Consider the following 27,850-nt stretch of genomic DNA (forward strand, 5'->3'; position numbering starts at 1 on the left):
TGGGGTCTCACAGTGTGTCAGGACCCTGTCAGGGGTGTGTGGGGTCTCACAGTGTGTCAGGACCTTGTCAGGGGTGTGTGGAGTCTCACAGTGTGTCAGGACTGTGTCAGGGTTGTGTGGGGTCTCACAGTGTGTCAGGAGCCGGGCAGGGGTCTGTGGGGTCTCACAATGTGTCAGGACCCTGCCTGGGTTGTGTGGGGTCTCACAGTGTGCCTGGACCCTGCCAGGTGTGTGTGGGGTCTCACTGGTTGTCTGGACACAGATGGGTCTGGGATCGCAATGTGTGTCAGGACCCTGTCAGGGGTGTGTGCCGTCTCACAATGTGTCAGGACCCTTTTGGGGCCTGTGGGGTCTCACAGTGTGTTAGGACCCTCTCAGGGGTGTGTCGGATCTCACAGTCTCTCAGGACCCTATCCTGGGTGTGTGGGGTCTCACAATGTGTCAGGATCCTTTTGGGGTGTGTGGCATCTCACAGTGTGTCAGGACCCTTTTGGAGCCTGTGGGGTCTCACAGTGTGTCAGGACCATGTCAGGAGTGTGTGGGATCCCACAGTGTGTCCGGACCCTGTCATGGGTGTGTAGGGTCTCGCTGTGTGTCAGCACTCTGTCAGGTGTGTGTAGGGTCTCACAGTGTGTCAGGTCACCGTCAGAGGTGTGTGGGGTCTGACAGTGTGTCAGGGCCCAGTCAGGGGAGTGTGCAGTCTCACAGTGTGTCAGGACCCTTTTGGGGCCTGTGGGGTCTCACAGTGTGTCAGGACCCTTTCATGTGTGTGTGGTGTCGTGTGGTGTATCACGATCCTGTCAGGGGTGTGTGTGGTCTCACAGTGTGTCAGGACCCTGTCAGGGGTGTGTGGGGTCTCACAGTGTGTTAGGACCCTGGCAGGGGTGTGTGGGGTCTCACAGTGTGTTAGGACCCTGGCAGGGGTGTGTGGGGTCTCACAGTGTGTTAGGACCCTGTCAGGGGTGTGTGTGGTCTCACAGTGTGTCAGGACCCTGTCAGTGGTTTGTGGGGTCTCACAGTGTGACAGGTCCCTTTTAGTGGTGTGTGGGGTCTCACAGTGTGTCAGGACCCTGTCATGGTTGTTTGAGGTCTCACAGTGTGTCAGGATCCTGTCGGGGGTGTGTGGGGTCTCACAGTGTGTCAGAACCCTCTCAGATGTGTGTGAGATCGCAATGTGTGTCTGGACCCTGTCAGGTGTGTGTGCGGTCTCGTAGTGTGTCAGGACCCTATCCAGGGTGTGTGGGGTCTCAGAGTGCGTCAGGAAGCTGCTAGGGTTGTGTGGGATCGCAATTTGTATCAGGACCCTGTCAGGTGTGCGTGGCGTCCACAGTGTGTCAGGACCCTGTCAGGGGTGTGTCGAGTCTCACAGTGTGTCATGTCCTCTCAGGTGTGTGTGGGGGTCTCACAGTTTGTCAGGTCCCTGCTAGTGGTGTGTGGGGTCTCACAGAGTGTCAGGACCCTGCCAGGGTTGTGTGGGGTCTCACAGTGTGTCAGGCCCCAGTCCGGGATGTGTGGGGTCTCACAGGGTGTCAGGGCCCTGTCAGGGGTGTGTGGGGTCTCACAGCGTTTCCAGAGCCTGCCAGGCATGTGTCTGGGGTCTCACAGTGTGTCAGGTCCGTGTCAGGGCTGTGTGGCGTCTTCCAGTGTGTCAGGACCCTGTCAGGTGTGCGTGCCGTCTCACAGTGTGTCAGAACCCTGTCAGGTGTGTGGGGGGTCTCACAGTGTGTCAGAACCCTGTCAGTAGTGTGTGGGGTCTGACAATGTGACAGGACATTGTCAGGGGTGTGTGGAGTATCACAGTGTGCCAGGACCCTGTGAGCGGTGTGTGTGTATCACAGTTTGTCAGGACCCTGTCAGGGTGTTCGGGGTCTCACAGTGTTTCTGTACCCTGTCAGGGGTGTCTGGGGTCTCACAGTGTGTCAGTGTCCTGTCAGGTGTGTGTGGGGTCTCACAGTGTGTCAGTGTCCTGTCAGGTGTGTGTGGAGTCTCACAGTGTGTCAGTGTCCTGTCAGGTGTGTGTGGGGCGTCACAGCTTGTCCTGACCCTGTCAGGGGTGTGTGGGGTCTCACAGTGTGTCAGGACCCTGTCACGGGTGTGTGGGGTCTCACAGTTTGTCAGGAACCTGTCAGGTGTGTTTGGGGTCTCACAGTGTGTCATGACACTGTCAGGGGTATGTCAGGTCTCACCGTGTGTCAAGATCCTTTCAAGGGTGTGGGGATCTCACAGAGTGCTTGGACCCTGTCAGGGGTGTGTGGGGTCTCACAGTGTGTTAGGACCCTGTCAGGGGTATGTGGGGTCTCACAGTGTGTCAGGATCCTGTCAGGGGTGTGTGGGGTCTCACAGTGTGTCAGGGTCCTGTAAGGGGTGTGTGGGGTCTCACAGTGTATCAGGGTCCTGTAAGGGGTGTGTGGGGTCTCACAGAGTGTCATCAGTGTGAAAGCAAGCATGCAAGTACAGCAGGCAGTGAAGAAAGCTAATGGCATGCTGGCCTTCATAACAAGGGGAATTGAGTATTAGAGCAAAAAGGTCCTTCTGCAGTTTTACAGGGCCCTGGTGAGACCACACCTGGAGTACTGTGTGCAATTTTGGTCTCCAAATTTGAGGAAGGACATTCTTGCTATTGAGGGAGTGCAGCGTAGGTTCACAAGGTTAATTCCTGGGATGGCGGGACTGTCATATGTTGAAAGATTGGAGTGACTGGGCTTGTATACTCTGGAATTTAGAAGCCTGAGAGGGGATCTTATTGAAACATATAAGATTATTAAGGGATTGAACATGCTGGAGGCAGGAAGCATGTTCCCGCTGATGGGTGAGTCCGGAACCAAAGGCCACAGTTTAAGAATAAAGGGTAGGCCATTTAGAATGGAGTTGAGGAAAAACTTTTTCACTCAGAGAGTGGTGGATATATTGAATGCTCTGCCCCAGAAGGCAGTGGAGGCCAAGTCTCTGGATGTTTTTTAGAAAGAGATGGATAGAGCTCTTAAAGATAGTGGAATCAAAGGTTATGGGGATAAGGCAGGAACTGGATACTGATTGTGGATGATCAGTCATGATCACAGTGAATGGCAGTTCAGGCTCGAAGGGTCGAATGGCCTACTCCTACACCTATTGTCTCTTGTCTATTTTCTGTAGGACCCTGTTCGGGGTATGTTGCGTCTCACAGTGTGTCAGGACCATGTCAGGAGTGTGTGGGATCTCGCTGTGTGTCAGCACCCTGTCAGAGGGGTGAAGGGTCTTACAGTGTGTCAGGACCCTGTCAGGGGTGTGTGGGGTCTCACAGTGTGTCAGGAGCCGGCCAGGGGTGTGTGGGGTCTCACAGTGTGCCAGGTCTCCCTCAGGGATGTGTGGTGTCTCACAGTGTGTCAGGACCCTGTCAGTGGTGTTTGAGGTATCACAATGTGTCAGGACCCTGTCAGGTGTGTGTGGGATCTCACTGTGTGTCAGCACCCTGTCAGAGGGGTGTAGGGTCTCACAGTGCATCAGGACCCTGTCAGGGGTGTGTTGGGTCTCACAGTGTGTCAGGACCCTGTCAGGGGTGTGTGGGGTCTCATACAGTGTGTCAGGAGCCGGCCAGGGGTGTGTAAGGTCTCACAGTGTGCCAGTTCCCTGGCAGGGGTGTGTGGGGTCTCACAGTGTGTCAGGAGCCGGCCAGGGGTGTTTGAGGTATCACGATGTGTCTGGACCCTTTTGGGAGTGTGTGGGGTCTCACAGTGTGTGAGGACCGAGTCCAGGTTGTGTGGGGTCTTACAGTGTGTCCGGACCCTGCCAGTGGTGTGTCGGGTCTCACAGTGTGTCAGGACCCTCTCAGGTTTGTGTCCGGTCTCACAGTGTGTCAGGAGCCGGCCAGGGGTGTGTGGGGTCTGACAGCGTGACAGGATGTTGTCAGGGGTGCGTGGGTCTCAGAGTGTCTCAGGACACTATCAGGGGTCTGTGCGGTCTCACAGTGTGTCAAGATCTTGGCGATCTGGAAGGAATCTAGAGCAGCTGGATGACCTTCGATTCATAAGGGAGAATGAGGCAGTCATAGATGAGAGCTTCAGGGAGGTAGTCACACCTAGGCTGTCGGAAGCAGGTCGTTGGGTGACGATCAGAGGGGGGAAAGTGAAGGTGAGCAGACAGGCAGTGCAGAGCACCCCTGTGGCCATTTCCCTCAATAATATGTTCACCATTCTGGATACTGTTGGCGGGGACAACCGACTGGGTGTGAGCCACGGTGGCAGGGCCTCTGGCACTGAGTCTGACCCTGTGGTGCAGAAGGGTGGGACGGAGAAGAGGAGAGCTGTCGTCATTGGAGACTCTATAGTCAGGGGAGCAGACAGGAGATTTTGTGGACGTGAGAAGGACAGCCGCATGGTTTGTTGTCTCCCGGGTGCCAGGGTCCGGGATGTCTCTGACCGGGTGCACGACATCCTGGTATGAGAGGGAAAGCAACCAGAAGTCGTGGTACATGTTGGCACCAACGACATAGGCAGGAAGAGGGATGAGGTCCTGAAGTGTGAGTTTCGGGAACTAGGCAGAAGGCTGAAGAGCAGGACCTCAAGGGTGGCGTTCTCAGGATTGCTGCCAGTGCTACGTGACAGTGATGGTAAGAATTGGAGGAGATGGCAGTTGAATGCGTGGCTGAGGAGTTGGTGCAGGGAGCAGGGGGTTTGGATCATTGGGATCTCTTCTGGGGTATTCTTCACTTATGTGAAGAACAAAAGGATGACAGGAGTGAAGGTAGGTCCATTTAGATAAAGGTGGGAAGATGTGCCTGGAAGCTGTGGAAGTGAGTGAGGTGCTCAATGAATACTTCTCTGCAGTTTTCACCAATGAGAGAGAACTTGATGATGGTGAGGACAATATGAGTTAGGTTGATGTTCTGGAGCATGTTGATATTAGGGAGAGGAGGAGTTGGAGTTGTTAAAATACATTAGGATGGATAAGTCCCTTGGGCTAGACAGAATATTCTGCAGGCTTCTCCATTAGGTGGGGGAAGAGATTGCTGAGCCTCTGGCTAGGATCTTTATGTCCTCGTTGTCCACGGGAATGGTACCAGAGGACTGGAGGGAGGCGAATGTTGTCCCTTTGTTCAAAAAAGGTAGTAGGGATAGTCTGGGTAATTATAGACCAATGAGCCTTACGTCTGTGGTGGGAAAGCTGTTGGAAAAGATTCTTAGAGATAGTATTTATGGGCATTTAGAGAATCATGGTCTGATCAGGGACAGTCACCATGGCTTTGTGAAGGGCAGATCGTGTCTAACAAGCCTGATAGAGTTCTTTGAGGAGGTGACCAGGCACATAGATGAGGGTAGTGCAGTGGATGTGATCTACATGGATTTTAGTAAGGCATTTGACAAGGTTCCACACAGTAGGCTTATTCAGAAAGTCTGAAGGCATGGGATCCAGGGAAGTTTGGCCAGGTGGATTCAGAATTGGATTGCCTGCAGAAGGCAGAGGGTGGTGGTGGAGGGAGTGCATTCAGATTGGAGGGTTGTGATTAGTGGTGCCCCACAAGGATCTGCTCTGGGACCTCTAATTTTCATGATTTTTATTAACGACCTGGGTGTGGGGGTAGAAGGGTGGGTTGGCAAGTTTACAGATGACACAAAGGTTGGTGGTGTTTTAGATAGTGTAGAGGACTGTCGAAGATTGCAGAGAGATATTGATAGGATGCATAAATGGGCTGAGAAGTGGCAGATGGAGTTCAACCCGGAGAAGTGTGAGGTGGTACACTTTGGAAGGACAAACTCCAAGACAGAATACAAAGTAAATGGCAGGATACTTGGTAGTGTGGAGGAGCAGAGGGATCTGGGGTACATGTCCACAGATCCCTGAAAGTTGCCTCACAGGTAGATAGGCTTATGGGTTGTTGGCTTTCATAAGTCGAGGGATAATGTCTAAGAGTCGCAATGTAATGATGCAGCTCTATAAAACTCTGGTTAGGCCACACTTGGAGTACTGTGTCCAGTTCTGGTCGCTTCACTATAGGAAGGATGTGGAAGCATTGGAAAGGGTACAGAGGAGATTTACCAGGATGCTGCCTGGTTTAGAGATTATGGATTATGATTAGAGATTAAGGGAGCTAGGGCTTTACTCTTTGGAGAGGAGGAGGATGAGAAGAGACGTGATAGAGGTGTATAAGCTATTAAGAAGAATAGATACAGTGGACAGCCAGTGCCTCTAAACATCTGGAGAAGAGTGATGCTTATGTGAGAATGCTGTTCTCGGACTACAGTTCAGTATTCAACACCATCGTTCCCTCCAGGCTTGACAAGAAGCTCAGAGACCTCGGCCTTGACCCTGCCTTGTGCAGCTTGATCGTGGAGTTCCTGTCAGATTGCCAGCAGACGGTAAGAGTGGGCTCCCTCACCTCTGCCCCTCCGACACTCGATGTAGGTGCCCCTCAGGGCTGTGTCCTAAGTTCCCTCCTTTACTCTCTGTATACACATGACTGTGTCGCCACCCACAGCTCCAATCTGCTAATTAAATTTGCTGACGATACTATATGGATTGGCCAAATCTCAAATAATAACGAGGTAGCCTACATAGAAGTCATCACCCTGACACAGTGGTGTCAGGAGAACAACTTCTCCCTCAATGTCGCAAAAGCAAAGGAGCTGGTCGCAATGTCGCAAGAACAAGAGGAATGGAGACAGGCTAACCTCTATTGACATCAATGGATCTGGGGCTGAGAGGGTGAACAGCTTTAATTTCCTTGGCATTCACGTCTCTGAGGATCTCACATGGTCTGTGCACACCGGCTGTGTGGTGGAAAAGGCACAACAGCATCTCTTTCACCTCAGATGGTAGAGGAAGTTTGGTATGGGCCCCCAAATGCTAACGATTTTCTACAGGGGCACAGTTGAGAGCATCCTGACTGGCTGCATCATTACATGGAATGGGAACTGTACTTCTCTCAATCGCAGGGCTCTGCAGAGAGTGGTGCGGACAGCCCAGTGCATCTGTAGACGTGAACTTCCCACTATTCAGGGATTTTCAGAGACGGGGTAAAAAGGACCCAAAGGATCATTCTGAACCCAAGTCTCACCAACCACAACCTGTTCCAGCTGCTACTATCCGGGAAACGGTACCACAGCATAAAAGCCAGGACCAACAGGCTCCGGGACAACTTCTTCCACCAGGACATCAGACTGATTAATTCACGTTGATACAAATCTATTTCTACAATTGTACACATATATACACGCTCACCGCACACACTTTACTGTAATTGTGCTGCTGGTGCAGAAAAACAGTTTACACGACATGTGTCTGTGATATTAACCCTGATTCTGAGAATTTTTATCTGGCTGTTGTCTCATTTTTTTAGATCTGTTATTCATCGTACTCATACTGTCCTCATTCATATCAATCTAAGTGTGATCCAGTGCACATGGCGTTTTCTAGAAACTGTCATTTAAGTTCTTATTTTTCTTGGCATATTTTCCAGATCTGTTTCAGACCAGGATATTATACCAAAATTATACGTCAATATGGGCATAGTGAGTGTATACTACCTTTGTTATATTTTTACTGTTCAGCTCTGTTTGGCAGATTTTCTTGATCCTTGATGTAAATTCAGATTTTCTTCAGCCTTGAAGTAAATTTTGTTGGAAGGTTTTCCTTTATCACACGATTATCTATTTTCTTTGCTTATTGATATCCTAAGTATATGTTTCATATTCTGTTGTATTGTCCCCTGATGCTCTGTTTGATATTCTACTGGCTCTATTGCACCTTTCTTTATGTTTCATGTTCTGTACTTTTCTAGTCTAAAGTTCATGCTTATATCTTTAGAAGTTAGTTCCATTATTTGAAATATTTGTTTTAGCTTTGCTGATGCAAGAGCAAGTAATTTCAAATCATCAATGTATAGCTGTGCAAACGTATAATTCGTATTTTTACCTGATTTGATACCTGATTTTTGTCCGTTTCAGTAAATTATGAGCAGGTTTAAAGCCAAACAGAACCATACTGGCCTTAGTGAGTCGCTCTGGAAAATCCCTCAATTTTGATAATGGTGGTTGTCCCTTTGTGGTTGTTAATAGGACGATTATTTTATGCCAATGATTCATCAGATGTTGTAGAAATTTCACAAGTATTGGATGAATTTTATATCTATTTGGAACTTCTCTTAACCATGTGAGGGAGAGAATCAAATGTTTTTTGATAGACAATATTACACTGAAAGATTTCTGCTTTCCACAGGTTTTGAAATAGAATTACATAATCTGTTATCTGTTGTTCATAACCGAACGGTATTTTTTCTGCTGTCCTGTGAGTATATTGTGGTTATCTAAGTGAGTTGTTATTAGTTACCGGATGCACGATGCTGCAATTATATAATTGTCTTAATATTATTAAGAGCCAATAATAACATAGTAGGTGACCATTCAGTAGTCTTATAAATGCAGTATTGAAGCTGTCCCTGAGGCTGGTGGTACACACCTTCAGTCTTTATATCTTCTGCCCCATGGCTGTATGAAAGAGAGAATGTTTGAGGTGGTTTGGGGTTCAGCAGAGCCAAGAAGGGCCAAAAGACCTGTTTCTGTGCTGTAGTTTTTTTTATGGTTTCTATGGTTTCTAAACAACATCCATGTGTAACTTCATCCATCACCTTTGTCACATCCTGCAGGAACTCAATCAAGTTGTCAAGACGCAAATCCCATCCAAAGCTTTTAATGATTATGGACCTGTATTCCCAGATCACTTTGCTCTACCGCACTCCTCAGTGCCCTACTGGTAACTGTATAAGACCGGCCCTGCTTGGTCTTTCCAAAGTGCAACACGTCACGCTTGTCTGCAATCTGCCCAATTTATTCTTAAATGTTAAAAAAGAACCCGCATTTACCACCTCGTCTGGCAGCTCATTCCACACTCCCGCCACTCTGTGTGAAGAAGCCCCCACTAATTTTCCCTTTAAACGCTTCCCCCCTCACCCTTAACCCATCTCCTCTGGTTTTGTTCTCTCCTTGCCTTGGTGGAAAAAGCCTGCTTGCATTCACTCTATCTATACCCATCATAATTTTATATACCTCTATCAAATCTCCCCTCATTCTTCTATGCTCCAGGGAATAAAGTCCTAACCTATTCAACCTTTCTCTGTAACTGAGTTTCTCAAGGCCCAGCAACATCCTTGTAAACCTTCTCTGCACTCTTTCGACCTTATTAATATCCTTCCTGTAATTTGTTGACCAAAACTGAACACAACGCTCGAGATTCGGCCTCACCAATGCCTTATACAACCTCATCATAAAATTCAGCTCTTATATTCAATACTTTGATTAATAAAGGCCAATATACCAAAAGCTCTCTTTACGACCTTATCTACCTGTGACGCCACTTTTAGAGAATTTTGTATCTGTATTCCCAGATACCTGTTCTACTGCACTCCTCAGTGCCTTACCATTTACCCTGTATGTTCTATCTTGGTTTGTCCTTCCAAAGTGCAATACCTCACACTTGTCTGTATTAAACTCCATCTGCCATTTTTCAGCCCATTTTTCCAGCTGGTCCAAGTCCCTCTGTAAGCTTTGAAAACCTTCCTCACTGTCCACTACACCTCCAATATTTGTATCGCCAGCAAATTTGCTGATCCAATTTACGACATTATCATCCAGATCATTGATAGAGATGACAAATAACAATGGACCCAGCACTGATCCCTGTGGCACACCACTAGTCACAGGTCTACTTGTATATTGGTAGAGTCTTTGACAAGGTCCCACATGGGAGGCTCATACAGAAAATTAATATGCTTGGGAACTGTGGGGAATTATCCTCGCTGGCGGGGATGCACACTGGGAGAAACATCTTAGCTGGCGGGCGGTGAATCTGTGAAATTATTGTCATGGACTGCTGAGGAAGACACGTCATTGGATATAGTTAAAATGCAGGTTGATATGTTCCTGATTAGGAAGAGCGTCAACATTTACAGAAGGCGGGATAATGGGGTTGAGAGGATTTGCGTAGCAAAATCACTGAGCCGATTGGCTTAATTCTGCTCCTAAGTCTTATGATTTTAGGGTGCATCTGGAGTATTGTATTCACTTCTGATTGTCCAGCTTTTAGAAGGATTGGAGAGGGTGCAGAACAGGTTTATCAGGGTGTTGCCTGGATTCGGTGGCATGTGCTACAAGTGGAGGTTTGATAAACTTGGTTTGTTTACTCTGGAGTTAGAATAGAGATCTGACAGAGGTACACAAGTTTGAGAGATAAGATTTGGGTCGACAGCCTGTATTTTGTTTGTTATTTTTTTACATAAGACTGGTGTCTAATATCAGAGGGCATTTGGTTAAGATGAGATGTGGGAAATTTACAGCAATAGTGAGTGTTTTTTTTTTCATAGAGTTCTGGTACCTGGAATTTACTACCTGAGTCATGTTGAAGGCAACTATGTTAGATATACATGAATGTACAGCAAATGCAAGCATATGGTCAATAATATAAGAAAGGATACCAAAGTATTTTTTTTAAACTTTCCCAGATATATAAAGAGTAAAAAAACAGGAGAGGTTCGATATTGGACCGCTGAAAAATGATGTTGTAGCTGCAGTAACGGGTGAAAAGGAAATACCAGACAAACTCTATAGAAGTCACTAGCGGAATTACAAAAAGTAATGAACACCAGTGAACAGAATTGTGTGTTGTGCTATTACAAAGGAAAAGGGGCTTGGAAGATGAAAGGTCTGAAGATAGAAGAGTCACCTGGACTGGGTCGTACAGTGTATCAGGAGCCTGCCTGGGGTGTGTGGGCATTCCCAGAGCGTTAGGACCTGGAGTGAAGGCTTCAGCAGAACCAACAGATGGATTAATGGAAAAATAAAATGTAGAATATTCAGGCTGCAAAGAGAAATACTTTGAATTGTTACTTCAATCCAGAGATCAGCGAATGGCTAATGGTGAATTTTGATTCCCAGGTTTTGCCAAGTCACAGACTAACACTTGAGATGTGGTTTGAACTGAGCATTTCATCACTCACCTATCAGTTGAGTGGGTAATTCAGATAACCCTTGGGCGATGTTCATGTATTCCTGTGGATCAGGACCTGTTTAAATATAAAAAGAATCCATGGAAACAGAGCTAAAATAATTAAAATAACTAAAATGTTTATTTCAATGTGCCTTTGTGTTCAGTGCATGTTTTTAACGTACCGAGCTCCTGTATTTCCCTCAGTATTCTGTCCAACTTCGGTAACTCAGTCCTCCATGTCACAAAGGATTCCCACATCGCCCTCCGGGCCCGGGAGCCTTTACCCATCACCAAACTGAGGAAGAGTCTGGAACTCTCTGTCCGGTTTCCCTTCTCTGTCAGTTCAGTGACTTTCTAGAAAAGGAAAGTAATAAATTTACTGTGAAGCAGACATACAGACAGACATGGAGAATGTGCAGGAAAATATCTGTTCATGGTCCCAGTAGCTTCAGAAATGATGCAGTCACTGGGCTGTTGCCTGATCCTCCCTGGGTTCAGTCGTTAACAAAGAAACTCTAGCTGAGGGAACTTCTAAATCAATATTGTGAAAGAATAAGGATCTACTGACACCCTGCAGTATATTCAACGTGATTAATTTACTTATCCATCAATGTGTAACATTACATCAAAAAGATGTGACAACAAGAACGGAAGAGAGGGAGAGCGAGGGAGCAAAAAATGGATGGTGGGCATCACTGAATCGTGGCTGAAAGATCATATTTGGGTGCTCACATCCAAGGATAAATATTTAATCGAAAGGAGAGGCAGGTGGGTGAAAGGGTTGGGTTGACTCTGTTGTCATAAAAAATGAAATGTCCTTCTAAAGAAGTGATAGCAGATTGGACGGTGTAGTTGTTAAGATACTGCGTAGGGAAAAATGACCCTGATGGAACAGTAACCAGGATGTGGGATACACATTCCAGTGGGAGAGAGAAGAGGCATGTAAAGATTTCAATGTTAAAATAGTCATGGGGAATTTCAATATGCAGGTAGCTTTGGAAAATCAGGTCGGTGTTGAATCCCAAGTGAGGGAATTTATAGAATGCCTATGAGATGGCTTTTGAGAGAAGCCTATGGTTGAGTCCACTATAGGAAAGGCAAATCTGGATTCAGTGTTGTGTATTGCACCAGATTTGATTGGGGAGCTTAAGGTAAATAAACCCCTAAGAGGCAGTGATCATAAAATAGCAGAACTGACACTGCAGTTTGAGAGGGAGAAGGTAAAAGTTAGATGTATCAGTTCACACTGGAATAAATGAATTACAGAGAAATGAGAGAGGAGCTGGGCAAAAATAAATTGGAAGAGGCAACAACCAAGCAGGAATAAAGTATGACTATGACTATGACTATGACTAGGAATAGATGAAGATTCTGGGAGTGATTCAGAAGGCACAGGTAGAGGTAGATAATCCCAAATATGAAGAATTATTCCAAAGGCAGGATGATCAACCGTGGCTGACGAGGAAGTCAATGCAGCAGAAAAGCAAAGGAGAGGGTATAGAGTATAGCAAAACATAATGGAAAACAGAAGGACTGGGAGGCTTTTACTAACCAGCAGAAAGCAACGAAAAGCCATAAGTAGAGAGAATATGAAATATGAAGGTAGGCTAGCTAATAATGTAAAATAGCTTACCAAATATATGCCCTTTCAGGACAACCTATTGATTTTTGATGTCATGCGATATCAGCTTTGTGCGTGGTAGTTCCTGTCTAACCAATCTGAATGTTGAACCAGGAAGTTACCGGGAAAGTTGATGAATGGAAGGAAGTGGGTGTTGTCTGAATGGACTTTAGCCCAGCATTTGACAAGGCACTGCAGAGGAGGGTGGGGACTCTTTGAATGACAGGTGATGCTCAGCCTGGTGAAATAAATGGGAGGTCAGATGATACAGACCTCAGACACATGATCTGGACACTGAATGAGCATTGCTGTGCCCGCAGAGAAAGTGGGATTTGGAGGATCGATCAGGCGGATTGATCCAAATTGCTATTCCAGTTTGAAGGAAAAGGGGTTGACTGGTGGGGAGCTGTCTCTGTGTCCACCCTCGCCTGGGTGATAGCTCCACCACAGAAGACCGGTCCCCCTGGTTAAAGTCACAGTCGGTGACTTGTGAAGCATTTCGGACGACGACGAGAAGATCGACTGCATCAGCTCACCTGAAGACTCAACTCTGTCTCTCTCTTTCCCCATCACTACTCAACTAAATACCACGAACTGAACTGAACTGAACTTTACTCAACATCGTAAGACCGTATCTTTTTACCCCTAGACTTAAAGAAACTTGGTTTTTCATACATATATATTCCACACTTACTTTAATATATAATCATTGCTAACCTGTGTGATTTATTTACTTTGATATTACTGTATTGCGTAGTAACTAATAAATATTATTAGTGTATAGCAATACGAGACTCCAAAGTGGTTTCCATTTCTGTTGGTTTCTTTATCCCTGTCATGGGGTACGTGACAATAGGCAGTTTCAGTAGACCAGCATGGAATAGATGGGCCAAAGAGCCTGTTTCTGTGCTGTATTTTCCTATGACGATGACATGTCAGCCACTCATTGTTCAAGAACTCAGACGGAGACTAGACCAGCTGTGGTTAGCAGATTTCCCTCCCTCAAGTACCACAGTGAAGTCAGTTGGCCCAATTTACAATCTGACAGTTTAATATTCATCCTGGATTAATGAGCTGAGGTGAATTTGACCGACGGTCCTGAGAAGATGCAAAATTAATTTTAGACTGAATGTCTGTTCAACAGTCCAGATATGCAGCCACTGCTCGTATATCACACTGATAAATACAGCAGGTGTGAGAGGAAAAGGTGACACTGAACCTGTAGTTCCCAGTGCTCCCCACCTTAACAGCTGAAACCAGATCTGCTGGAGACCATCAGAGATCAACATCTCCATTGCCACATAGAACTCCTAGAACGTGCAGGAGATGAATATTAATCAATATTCCCTCTGATACCAGCAGTTCGGTGACAATATACTAAATACACTCACCTCATTTTCTTCTCTACTGAAATGTCCCTCCTTTGTCAACATCCAACCGAGTCTCTCAACCTTTTCTTCAATCGCTTGTTTAAGTCTGTCTCTGTAGAACTTTGTCAGCTGGTACAGTCGATATTCCTCCCCCTCTGCCAGGAGGTCAGAGATTGTAAACTCTGGCTCTGCAAATATAAAAAGTGAATGTAGTCACAAACTCAAATATCACCTGTCTCCACCGCTCTCACCCAACCCAACAAACCAGTCATGTCAACAACCTCAGTGTTCACCTGCCTTCATCTGGAAACATGGATTTTATCCTAATCTCTGACACTGGACTAAAACCGAACCATCAATGCGCTAGACATGACGTTACCAGAAGGACCACATTTACTAGAAACCTGTTTCTCCCACCGTCCCACCCACTCACCCATCGCAGTTTAAGATGGGCAATAAATGTTGGGACTGCCAATGATAGTCGCTTCCCAGAGATACTCTCTCCATCCTGGCGAATACATTTCCCACAACTGTTATCCTGGAAATACGCTCTTATCCGGATAGCTGCGTTTCCTCCGATACACATCCTGGATATCATCAGAACAGGTAGTACATTTCCTGTAGTGCGGTAACGGGTGCCCCACTACACCACATGTACCACATCCACACATTTCCCCTCTCTGACCAACCCTCCAACAAGGAATCACATTTACCCTCCTCCCTGCCACATTCTGCGAAAACATTACCCTCATATTTCACTCACCCACTCCCTGTTGGGGACTTGACAATTCCGTGTTTAATGAGCTTCTGAGCTGACAGACAGTCGCCTCACTTGTACCAGTTCCAGGGTTCTGATCAGTGTCTCTGACGTCACTGTCTCTGGGCTGACAGACAGTCGCCTCACTTGTACCGGTTACAGGGTCCTGATCAGTGTCTCTGACGTCACTGTCTCTGGGCTGACAGACAGTCGCCTCACTTGTACCGGTTCCAGGGTCCTGATCAGTGTCTCTGACGTCACTGTCTCTGGGCTGACAGACAGTCGCCTCACTTGTACTGGTTCCAGGGTCCTGATCAGTGTCTCTGACGTCACTGTCTCTGGGCTGACAGACAGTCGCCTCACTTGTACCAGTTCCAGGGTTCTGATCAGTGTCTCTGACGTCACTGTCTCTGGGCTGAATTTGTTCCACTTCTGCTGCGGCCGGACCGCATTCCATTGGGACATTGCTCTCAATCTGACCCTGCTTTGGTACCTTGCTTTCCGTGTCCCGATCATCTTCCCTCAATGAGTTGCCTGGTAAAAACCTCTTCAGTACTTTCCGTACCCGATTTAATTTCCCACCTGAAGTAAATGAGGAATAGCAGGTTTAGAGTGATTTATACTCGAGCAAGGATTCACAATGGGTGTCTGCAATGGAGCCGAGACTCCGGCTGACCAGATTTGGAGTGGGACTGTGCTAGTGAATGAGAACCACACTTCCTGCTAGGTGACCATCACAATAAGCCGGTGTCTGGACACATCCACTCCCAGGAAAAAACTGGATAGACACAGTAATACTGATCACCGACTACGCATTAGTTGAACACACTGATAACCAGCGGTTATTAATGGAACAGCATCAGGTGATACGGGGAATTATCACTGGGATTACCTTTCATAAACATAAATCTCCCTGGGTCACAAAGTGTCCAGTCACCTGTGTCACTCACAAACAATCCACTGGATTACTCATGGTCCGATCCTCTAGATCACACGTTCTCCGTTTGCTTTGTCTTACATTGTTTTGTCCCCTGGGTCACAGACTGACCATTGCCTTGATGCCTGGTCCCCTGGTCCCATCCCGTCACCTGGAGGATGATTGTCATGTAACAACTATACAAGTCATTGGCAAAGGGAGCGTCTTGGCGTGCAGTTCTCGTAGCTAAACTTAAAGTCTCACCGAGAGAGCTTTGCGTTCATTTGCGGTTGCTGATCTATAGGATGGATGTGATTCAGCTGGAAAGACTGTCGAGGAGATTGTCAAGTATGTTACTGGATGGAGCTGCTTGGTTTTTGTGTTATATGTTTCGGCTGGGACAGTTTGCCCTGGATCAGGGGAGCTTGAAGGGTGACCTTACACACGTACATAAAGTAATCAGGGGTGCAGAGAGGGTGGATAGTCATAATATGTTTCCCAGGTTAGGGGAGTCTGAGACTCGAGGGCAGAAATTTAAAAGGGACTGAAGGGGCATTTTTTCACGTGGCGGGTGATGAGTATAAATTGCATGCAGTCAGAGGAGGCTGTAAACACAAATAAAAGGATTCATTTCCAGGCTGTAATCTCTGTTTTATTCCACCTGGAATCACAGAGTTGAGCACAATCACAATGCCCACCGGAGACAGTGACAGTTGGTCACTGGTTATACCGGGTCTCCCATCAGAGATACTGGGAATTTAAATTCAGGTAGCAGATCATCTCAAGAGGGAAATATTGAGAACTCACTTTCACCATTTGGCCACAGACCAGACATGGATTGGGATATTAAAACAAAATCAGAATCAGGTTTATTATGACCGGCATGTGACGTGAAATTTGTTAATTTAGCAGCAGCAGCTCAATGCAATACATAATCTAGCAGGGAAAAAAATAATACTGAATAAAAAAAAATAAACAAGTAAACCAATTACGAATATTAAATAGATTTTTTAAAAACTTGCAAAAACAGAAAGACTGTATATTAAAAAAATCTAAGGTAGTGTCCAGAGATTTAATGTCCATTTAGGAATCGGATGGTAGAGGGGAAGAAGCTGTTCCTGAATCGCTGAGTGTGTGCCTTCAGGCTTCTGTACCTGCTTTCTGATGGTAACGGTGAGAAAATGGCATGCCCTGGGTGCTGGAGGTCCTGCATAATGGACGCTGCCTTTCTAAGACACTGCTCCCTGAAGATGTCCTGGGTACTTTGTAGATTCATACCCAAGATGGAGCTGACCAGATTTACAACTTCCTGCAGCTTCTTTCGGTCCTGTGCAGTAGCCCCTCCATACCAGACAGTGATACACCAAACCAGACCACAAGTTTATCTGAAATGAAGTGTCTCCTGATCCTCAGCCATTTCCAAGGCTGGCAATGTTCTCGGCTCGGTTACAGAAAACAGAGTTTGGAAAATTTCCCTCATCTACTTTCCCTCAGAGTTTGGAAAATTTCCCTCATCTGAATTTTATAAATAAAAGTTGGAGATGTCTTTCACCTCTAAACAGGCCGATGTGCAACAAACCCTGAGCCTGGACTTTTACGTAACAAACAACACCGCCGTCACATTCCTGTTTGTGTTTCACTCTCAACCTACTGATTCAGGGTCTCCGGCTCCTTTCACTCAGGTGGAGCTTTGCCTGGTGAACGAAGTCATTCGACCATTACTGGTGTCAAGTCCCTGCACTGGGACTGTTGGACTGATCAATTACACAAAGCTGCTTTACCAGTGGGATCAATGACACTTTTCTCTGCCCTGTTAGCACCTGTGTAAGTTTCTTCATCTGAACTAGTAACCATATAACAATTACAGCACGGAAACAGGCCATCTCGGCCCTTCTAGTCCATGCCGAACTCTTACTCTCACCTAGTCCCACCAACCTGCACTCAGCCCATAACCCTCCATTCCTTTCCTGTCCGTATATCTATCCAATTTGTTTTAAACGACAACATCGAACCTACCTCAACCACTTCTGCTGGAAGCTCGTTCCACACAGCTACCACACTCTGAGTAAAGAAGTTCCCCCTCATGTTACCCCTAAACTTTTGCCCTTTAACTCTCAACTCATGTCCTCTTGTTTGAATCTCCTCCATTCTCAATGGAAAAAGCCTATCCACATCAACTCTATAAATCCCCCTCATAATTGTAAACACCTCTATCAAGTCCTCCCTCAACCTCCTATGCTCCAAAGACTAAAGACCTAACTTGTTCAACCTTTCTCTGTAACTTAGGAGATGAAACCCAGGCAACATTTTAGTAAATCTCCTCTATACTTTCTGAACTTTATTGACATCTTTCCTATAATTTGGTGACCAGAACTGTGCACGATACTCCAAATTTGGCCTTACCAATGCCTTATACAATTTCAACGTTACATCCAAACTCCTATACTCAATGCTCTGATTAACAAAAGCCAGCAAACCAAAAGCCTTCTTCACCACCCTATCCACATGAGATTCCACCTTCAGGGAACTATGCACTATTATTCCTAGATCATTCTGTTCTACTGTATTCTGCAATGCCCTACCATTTACCATGTATGTCCTATTTTGATTAGTCCTACCAAAATGTAGCACCTCACATTTTTCAGGATTAAACTCCATCTGCCATCTTTCAGCCCAGTCTTATAACTGGCCTAAGTCTCTCTGCAAGCTTTGAAAATCTACTTCATTATCCACAATGCCACCTATCTTAGTATTATTTGCATACTTACTAATCCAATTTACCACCCCATCATCTAGACCATTAATATATATGACAAACAACACTTGACCCACTACCAATCCCTGAGGCACACCGCTACACACCGTCCTCCAATCTGACACACAGTTATCCACCACCACTCTCTGGCATCTCCCATCCAGCCACTGCTGATTCCATTTTACTATTTCGATATTAATGCCTAACGATTGAACCTTCGAAGTGCAGCTACAGGACAGAAGTTTAATGATAAAGATCCCAGTGAACGTACCTGTAGCCATTCTGATTCTGACTGACGATTGTCGTCGTCTTGTTTACACTTTGGTCGCGGTTCAGGACAGTTCCAGCTGCTGGTGATGCCCTGAATTACATACAACAAGCAGACAGTGAGTCAGAAAGAGTACGATTCTTTGCAAAATGTGACCGTATCGCCACCCTGTGTATCAGAGCAGCAGTTTGCTTAGGGAACAAACATTCCCTGTTAACATCAACTCCCACACCATGTCTGTATGTCAGTCCAGTGATATCTGGCGAATCCTATTGACAGAGTCAGAGAGCAACAGAGCACAGACACAGACCCTTCAGCACAATGAGACAATGCTGACCACAGTGCCCACAGAGTTGGTCCCAATTTCCTGTGTTGGGCCCATTTCACTCTTGGCCTCTTCACTCCATCTACACATCCCAACTGCTATCGTCACAATCACTGTCTATCTCATTGGTAACTCTGAAGCAAAGCATTCATTAAGCACCGCATCACCGCATCCTCCAGGCACATTTCCTCCCTTGCTCCTGTGTAGTCCTACGCTCAGTCTATTCATCCTCCTCTTCTTTTCCCACATGTAGAACGCCTTGGGCTTTCCTTCATCCTGCTTCTCAAGGACACCTCAAGTTCCTTCGACCTCTAAGACACTTCTTAAGCTCCTTCCAGGCTACCTTATAATTTCCTAGAGGCTTGCTTGGATGTTGCTTCCTAAACCTAAATAATGCTTCCTTTTCCCTCTTGCTTAAATGTTCTCATCTCTTGTGACCACAGTTTGTTTATATAAACATTCTTTCACTGTGGGTGGAACCGTATATAAGTGTTCCTGAAACAACCTTCACATTTCCATTGTGTATTTCCCCTTGAAAATGTTTTCCCAATTTACACCCCAAAGTTGCTCCGAATACCATTGCAACTATCCATCCACTAATTAAATACTGTCTCGTAGGGTCTGCTACTATCCTTGTCCATGACCATGATAAAAGTTGGGGTGTTGTGGTCACTGTCTCAAAAAGGCCACCCATTGTGACATCAGTCACCTGACCAGCATCATTGCCTCATACTAGATACAGTACGGCAACTCCTCGAGTGAGCCCATCCACAAACTGTGTCAAGAATCCTTCCTGGACACACAACACATTCTGCCCCATTGACACACTTTGGAGCGAGGAGGTGGAATCAACATCAGGAAAGTTGAGGTCAACAATGATAACAACCTTGTTGCTTTTGCACCTTTCCCAACGCTGCCAAGTTATCTGCTCTCATTATCCCTGTGGCTTTGGGGGAGGCCTATAGAATACTCCCAGAATGATAGCCCCCTTTCCGTTTCTGACTTTCACCCACATTGATGTCCTCTGTGTATGTCGCTGTGATACCATCCCTAATTAGTACAGAGAATTCCCCCCCCATTCACCCCCCACCCCCATATGTATGATGAAACAACTAAAACCTGGAGCATCAAACACCAATCCTGCCCTTGTAACAGTCAGGTCTCTGTAATGGTGATAACATGCCATCCATTACTCGGATTTCCAGAAACTGCAGATTTTCTCTTTTTTTTTTGATAGGTCATCATTCAGTCATGGTATAAGTCATAATACATAGCAGAATTAGGTAAAATGGTCATTCTAGTCTGCTCCATAATCAATCATGAAGGATTATTTTTCCAACACTGTATTGTTGCTTCCCTGCTATAATACTCAACCCATTTAGCAATCCAGAACATGAATATACCCAACGATAGCCTCCACCACCCTCTGTGGCATCAAATTCCACAGATGAACCAACATTTGGCTGAAGTAATTGCTCTCACCTCAGTTTTAAAGTGAAGCTTCTTTATTCTGAGGCAGCACTCTCAGATCCCAGACTCTCCGTCTAATCAAGACACCCTCTCCATTCCCACTGCATCCAGACTTGCTGTTATTCAGTTGGTGTAAATAATCACCCCCGCCCTAACTTCCACCCCCCCCCACACCAAACCCCAACCACCATCCCTCTGAACCCCACTAAACACAGGCCCAGGTCCATCAAATGCTCCACATGCATAATGCTTATTCTTCAGATTATTCTTGTGAACCTTGTTATCAACAGCTGTACTGAATACATTTCCGGGGAAAACAGGACAATTGGTACCAGGATAATGTACTGGGAAGAGCTGTGCCTTCTTTACTCCTCTGTCAACTCTCACAAAATGTTCCAGGGTGAATGTAATACAGATAAACTGGAATCACTAGAAATGCTCAGCAGGTAAGGAACAGCTGTGGGGAGAGGAAAAAAGTTAGCAATTCGGTTTCCTAACCTTTCATCAGAATGGATTCAAACATCATCCAGTTTTTAGTGGAAAATCTTGGGTTGTTCTCCATGGAGTGGTAGGGACTGAGGGAAGATCGGATGGAGGTTTATAAGATTATGAAAGACATAGATAGAGTAGACGGGGAGTATTGTTTCACTGTTTAGAAATGTCTAATACCAGAGGACATGCAATGAAGGTGTGAGGGAGTAGTTGCAAAGGAAATGTGAGGGTAAGTTTTTCTACTCAGAGAGGTGTGGATGCCTGGAATGCGCTGTCTGTTATGGTGGTGGAAGCCAACACATTGGAAGCTATTAAGAGATGTTTAGGTAGGCACATGGGTGTGAGGAAGATTGAGAGGATATGGACATTGTGTACGTAGGTGTCATTATTTTTTTTGGGGGGGGGGTTGATTTACTTTTTATCTGGTTTGGCACACCATTGCGGCCGATGTGCCTGTTCCTGTGATGTACTGTTCCATGTTCTGTTCTATCTTCAGCATCTTGAGTTTCCCTTTGACTCCCACTGGCAGATAGACAGGTGACAGTGAGGGGGAATTTCCAAAAGTGAATTGAATTCTGAAACCCCGGTCTATTTCTACTGGGGCAAACACCAAAATAGCGTATTAATCACAGCCTCTCCCTGCGAGGGATGGAATGGGAACTCATTCTCTGCTTTGCTTCAGAACTTCAGAACCTCAGAACCAACATCTGAGCACAGAACAGAAATACTCGCTCAACATCTCAAAAACCCGACAACCTGATCCCCTGATTCATTTTATCTGGGTGAAAACGTGTGGTATCCCAGGATCCAACCTCAGAGGGTCACAGCCCACACCCAGAGCCTCACATATCTTTTCCACATATCACATTGGGTGTTTCCACATCTCACACTGACAGACTCACGCTACCAATATCCAGCCCCCTGGAGACGTCTGCTTCACTGCGGAAGGAGGAACATCCAGCCACATCTGTAAAAGCACAACGTAGACCGAAGCCCAAACACTACCAGTTCCATATTCCTGGAGCCCCCATCCCAAGATTGTATCTCAAGCACCAACTCTCCCAGGGCTCTTTGCTGCCGGTAATATGCGGCAGTGTCTCAGCTAATCCCAGTTCAATCTTCTTGCTTGCGTGGGATCTCGCCCAGTACAGCTGGCTGCCATGTTTCCTGCAGTGTAGCAGGAACAAAATGTAAAATTATAAAGTAGAAAATGCTGGGAACTCAGTTCATCAGACTACATCTCTGAAAGGACAAATGGTGGAAGACCCAGTTTCAGAACTGAGACTGTTCGAGATGCTGCCTATCTGCTGAGTGTTTCCAGTATTTTCTCCTCCTTACTTTGAATTTCCTGCAACTGTAGTATTCTCTCCCTCCTCGTTTTAATGCACAGATAGTAACTGATTGTAAAATATCAACAACACCCTAAACAGTAAATGCCACCCCACCCCAACCCATTTGTTAGTTCTCAGTTCATCCTGACCCTGGTGTAATACATCCCATACAGTCAATGCTCACAGCATCCTTTCCTCCCACTGTCACTCTGTTACATTTGCTCCTGAGGCCACTGTCTCTACGCTGAGAGGCAGTGACCACAGAGCGATAAAAAGTACAACACTTGCTGCAGATCTGACAGGCCGTTACCCTGGAAACGGAGGAAGTGGCTCACCGAAAATAACCGAGAAAGGAAACAACAAACTCAACATCAGATGCTGTGAGTTTCATTATTACAAAGATTAACACTGCAGCCATTTTGTAACGGGGAAACTAAAATTGAGATGGCTGTTTTTACCCTGCCTCGTGCTGTATTCAATTAGACCTCTGGTAGTTCTTATTAACAAAGGAAAAAAAAACAACAACAAAGACACACAAAAAAATAAAAAAATAATAAAACAACAACGAATCCTGGAAAATTAAATGAAGTAAAAGGTGAAAGAGAGCACTTTACAACGATGACATAGGTCAGAAGAAAGTTTGCTGATACTGATCAGTGAGGTATCCTAAAATGACACAGCTAGAACAAACAATAAGAAATTTGGCATATACCGTTTGCCCCTGACCAAACTTTATCAATGAGTCATGGAAAGTATCTGATCTGGATACTTCCCGCCTTCGTACGGCTGCTGCTCTGCCCATGAGAAGTTGGAACATCAGAGAACTGTGGACACAGCTGAGCACAACATAGAAACAGGCCGCCCCCACCCCCCATGAACTGTCTCTATATTCCCCGTTGCCTCAGCAAAACAGGAAACAGAATCAAAGTTCTCCACAAACCTGGACATTCTCACCTCTCCCCACCCATCCGGTGGAAGATTAAAAGAAAACAGAAACATACCACTGGGCTGAAGGATGGCCTCCATTTTGCTGTGATATCAAATTGAATGTTCCCAGTATGATAGGACACAGCTTAATAAGATGGACTGTCGACCTCACTATCTAACTCCATGTGACCTTGGACCATATGTCTACCTGCACCGCACTTTCTCTGTAACCATAATGATTTGTTACATTCAGTTATTGTTTTATCTTCCATCACCTCAATGTTCTGTTGTAATGTATTGATTACTATGGATGGTTCGCAAGACAGGTTTTCACTATACCTCGGTACATGACAATAATAAACGATTCCCCACTTTAATTGTGTGGACACATCAAAGAGAATGAGCTTTTCCTCTGGAACATCTGTAGAGAGTTTTCACTAAAGTGTACACACTATTGAGGAACCCACATAGAAATATAGAAACATAGAAAATAAGTGCAGGAGTAGGCCATTCGGCCCTTCGAGCCTGCACCGCCATTCAGTACGATCATGGCTGATCATCCAATTCAGAAACCTTCCCTCCATACCCCCTGATCCCTTTAGCCACAAGGGCCACATCTAACTCCCTCTTAAATATAGCCAATGAACTGGCCTCAACTGTTTCCTGTGGCAGAGAATTCCACAGATTCACCACTCTCTGTTTGAAGAAGTTTTTCCTAATCTCGGTCCTAAAAGGCTTCCCCTTTATCCTCAAACTGTGTCCCCTCGTTCTGGACTTCCCCAACATCGGGAACAATCTTCCTGCATCTCGCCTGTCCAATCCCTGTAGGATTTTATACGTTTCAATAAGATGCCCCCTCAATCTTCTAAATTCCAATGACTATAAGACTAGGCGAACCAGTCTTTCATCATATGAAAGTCCTGCCATACCAGGAATCAATCTGGTGAACCTTCTTTGTACTCCCTCTATGGCAAGGAAGTCTTTCCTCAGAGTAGGGGACCAAAACTGCACACAATACTCCAGGTGTGGTCTCACCAAGGCCTTGTACAACTGCAGTAGTACCTCCCTGCCCCACTATTCGAATCCTCTTGCTATGAATGCCAGCATACCATTCGCCTTTTTCACCGCCTGCTGTACCTGCATGCCCACTTTCAATGACTGGTGTATAATGACACCCAGGACTCGTTGCACCTCCCCTTTTGCTAATCAGCCACCATTCAGATAATATATATATACACACACACACACATAAATGGAATACGCTTAATTCTCACATTAATATGGTCACATACCCGGAAATATCGGCAAGTCGTAACAGGGGAATGGAATCAAGAACAAAATGCCCAGACAGAAAGAGATGACGTCACAGATCTGGATGTCACTGCTGGTCTCAACGGGTGAAAGATAAAACTGCTCATACACGTGGGGAAATGCCTCGAACGTGGAGTTACTGCCATTAATCTTCTCTGTCTGCAAAAGCACAACAGGCCGAATGGCCGCTTCCCGTGTACTGGAACTATGTAAAACAATTGTCGACCCCAGGCATCGCTGCAGGTGAAGTTTAGATCCGCTACCAGGCCGGGTGATGGACATGAAGATCCCCGGGTACAACTCCACAGATGGGAGTAGTTCCAGCATCCCGCCTCATCCCGCTCCCAGGACTAGAGCAACAGGGGCTGAGCGGAGGCTCTTCTCCGGCGGCTCGGTGTGAAGGTCCCACAACCAGGATCGACCCCGGCAAGTTTTGGCCAGCAACCCGGACCGAAACCGCCTGTCCGTGTGACTTAACGATACTCACTACCCATCGTCAGATTTCCCGCTCGGGACCGGCCTCAATACTCACCGATGGGAGCTTCCCCCGCAGACAGTAAATCTTCCCCCGGCTCCCCGCCGACGATCCGCATCAACGCTGAACGGAAAGGAAACCACCGACTGTCGAGACTGAGCATGCGCAGTATGAGCTCCGCGTCTCCAGCGCTGTGGCGGGCGGAGAGCGGTGGTGGGGGAGCGGACACAAACCTGCAGATGCTGCAGCTCCGCGGTAAACGGGATTGGCGAGTCTCTCATGTCAATATTAGAATCAGGTTCAATATCACCGGCACGTGTCATAAAAATGTGTTGCCTTTACGGCAGCAATACTAAGTAATACATAATAACAGAGAAAAACTGTGAACCACAATAAGGACGTGTGTGTGTGTGTGTGTACAATTTTTTGAGAAGCACAGATGAATGCAAGAGGTTCAAATCTCCCGTAAATAGGGTCATACATCGGGAAACAGTGGCTGCACTTCAGCAGGTCATAACGGTAAAATGGGCTGAAAAACAAATGCCCACCCACAGTGGGAGGAGGTGACTAATCTGGACGCCACCGCCTTGTCTGAACGGGCGAAAAATGAAAGATGAAAGATGGGTATAGTCCCGGCATCACCGCCTCATTCCTCCCCCGCCCGTCAGGACGAGAACAACAGGGACTGAGCGGAGGCTCATTTCGGACGGTTCTCTGTGAAGGTCTCACAACCCGGACCGACGCCGGCAGGTTCTGCTCCAGGAAGCGGGGCGAGGCCGCCAATTCGGAGAAGTTAACGGCACTGACTGCCCAAGATCAGGCCTCCCCGCTTGGGACCAGCCTCGATACTCACCGATGTGAACTTGATATCTTCACCCCGCAGTCAGCGATCCCTCCCTCGGCTCAGTAAAGCAGAGCGGAGGGCGGGACTTGGGAAAAAAAGCGGTGTGACGAACCAGCAGCAATAGATTACAAATGGAGTCTGGTTTTGATGTTAAAACCACTATCTTTATTAGTAACTACTTATAATATCTTAACTTAAGCAGGATAAACAAAAGTTAACAGTGTTACGTAGGCACATATGTGTGTGGCTTCCAAGGTAACAAACTTGGAAACAAAGCTAGAGTCTTACGAGGGTGAAATATGCAAGTTCGGTTGTCCACGAAGTGAATAATGGGAGAGAGAGAGAGATATCTGTAATCCCAGGCAAATGCAGAGAGTAGGCGATCACGTCGAATTTCACAGATAAACGGAAGAGCCGTCGTCGAAGATCTTATCCGTTGAATCAATCCAAAGTCCACTCAAATATCTCACCAAAGTGACCTGTCACAGGAATGTCGTCTTCAAGTGGTGACCACATCATATACCCAGGCAAGGGTTAACTTCGAGTGGTCCCACAGGACATTCCTGAACCCACTCCGATGGATTATACGATGTTTGAGACACGCTCATCTGGAGCAATCCTGCCCCGGCAGTTCTTAGTTCCAACTCGTACTCAGACTGCCAGAGTAGCTGTTCGTTCGTTCGTTCGTTGGTTCTCTCTTTCTCTTTCTCTGTCTCTATTTTAATCTGCACAAACTGTGAAAGCTTCTGACTGACGTCATAGTCCCGTCTCACTCAGGCGCTCTTAAAGTGACAGTCCACAGTGCGAAACCGCAGGCCCGTAACACCCGCAACTGCTGCACATCTGCGGTAATGTGTGATCAGGTGACCGGTGGGAGGGTCTCCCCTGACAATGTCAGAATCTGGTTTAATATCACCGGCAATGTCCTGGAACGTGTGATCTTTACGGCAGCAGTACAATGTAATTCATCATAGCCGAAAAAAGTAAATTTATAGATGTGTGTGTGTGTGTGTGTGTATTAAATTAAATAAGAGTGCAAAATTTAAATTAAAGCGTAATTAACCGATTCTCCACTGTAGTTGTGTGGAAATATAAGACAGCCTGGATTGCTGATTTAGATCTTCCAGGGGGAGGTTTAATTGTACTGTACACATTTTTGAGAAGTGCAAATAAATGGAAAAGTTGTTAAATCTCGGAAAGATGTGGTCATAGAAACATAGAAAACATACAGCACAATACAGGCCCTTCGGCCCACAAAGCTGTGCTGAACATATCCCTACATTCGAACTACCTGGGTTTTACACATAGCCCTCTATTTTTCTACTGCTGCATATAGTCATCCAGGAGACTATTCAAAGACCCTATCGTTGCCGGCTCCACCATCTCCACCGGCAGCCCATTCCACGCACTCACCACTCTCTGCGTAAAAGTCTTACCCCTGACATCTTCTCTGTATCTGCGTCCAAGCACCTTAAAACTGTGCCCTCTCGTGCTAGCAATTTCAGACCTGGGAAAAAAGCCTCTGAATATCCACACGATCAATGCCTCTCATGATTTTGTACACCTCTAATAAAGATAATTGAGGTCGAATCGTTCGGATAGAGATGGTGCTCGGTACTCGGTGTCGGAGGGCTGATCGGAGCTCGAGGTTTTCTGAAGACTCAGAGTTGACTGTGTTGGAGCATGGCAGGGAGAGTTTTCTTCCTTCTCCCGTCTGCGTGAGATGCGGACTGTTCCTCATCAAGTTATGGTATTGTTGCACTGTTGTAACTATATGTTATAATGTCTTGGTCTGTCCGGTGTTTTGTGATATCACACCGGAGGAAATATTGCATCATTTCTTAATGCATGCATTACTAAATGATAATAAAAGAGGACTGCTAGTCTTCATAATCTAATTTTACAAATTATCCAGCTGCTGCTGGGTGATCAGATTAAATCGGTTATTTCCCTCAGTCCTATTTCTCGGAGCACTGTAACTGCAGATTCCAAATATAGTTGTAAACTGTACCGAAATTTCGACCCTCCTTGTGGA

The 27,850-nt window shown here is 46.1% G+C and overlaps 1 protein-coding gene across 1 annotated transcript in view; it reads right to left on the reverse strand.

Moving 5' to 3' along the window:
- Positions 1-26,592, reverse strand: part of LOC140208552 (NACHT, LRR and PYD domains-containing protein 3-like) — a 52,544-nt gene extending 25,952 nt beyond the window's left edge. Inside the window, exons 1-6 of the mRNA XM_072277299.1 lie at positions 25,825-26,592; positions 18,644-18,733; positions 14,708-15,283; positions 13,966-14,132; positions 11,136-11,307; positions 10,964-11,029 (exon numbers count right to left, since the gene is read on the reverse strand). Coding sequence (XP_072133400.1) covers positions 10,964-11,029; positions 11,136-11,307; positions 13,966-14,132; positions 14,708-15,283; positions 18,644-18,653 — 991 coding nt within the window. The 5' untranslated portion in view covers positions 18,654-18,733; positions 25,825-26,592. The remainder of the gene's footprint in view (positions 1-10,963; positions 11,030-11,135; positions 11,308-13,965; positions 14,133-14,707; positions 15,284-18,643; positions 18,734-25,824) is intronic.
- Positions 26,593-27,850: the final 1,258 nt, after the last annotated feature.

Source organism: Mobula birostris, chromosome 13 (assembly GCF_030028105.1).
Source record: "Mobula birostris isolate sMobBir1 chromosome 13, sMobBir1.hap1, whole genome shotgun sequence".
NCBI classification, from domain to species: domain Eukaryota; kingdom Metazoa; phylum Chordata; class Chondrichthyes; order Myliobatiformes; family Myliobatidae; genus Mobula; species Mobula birostris.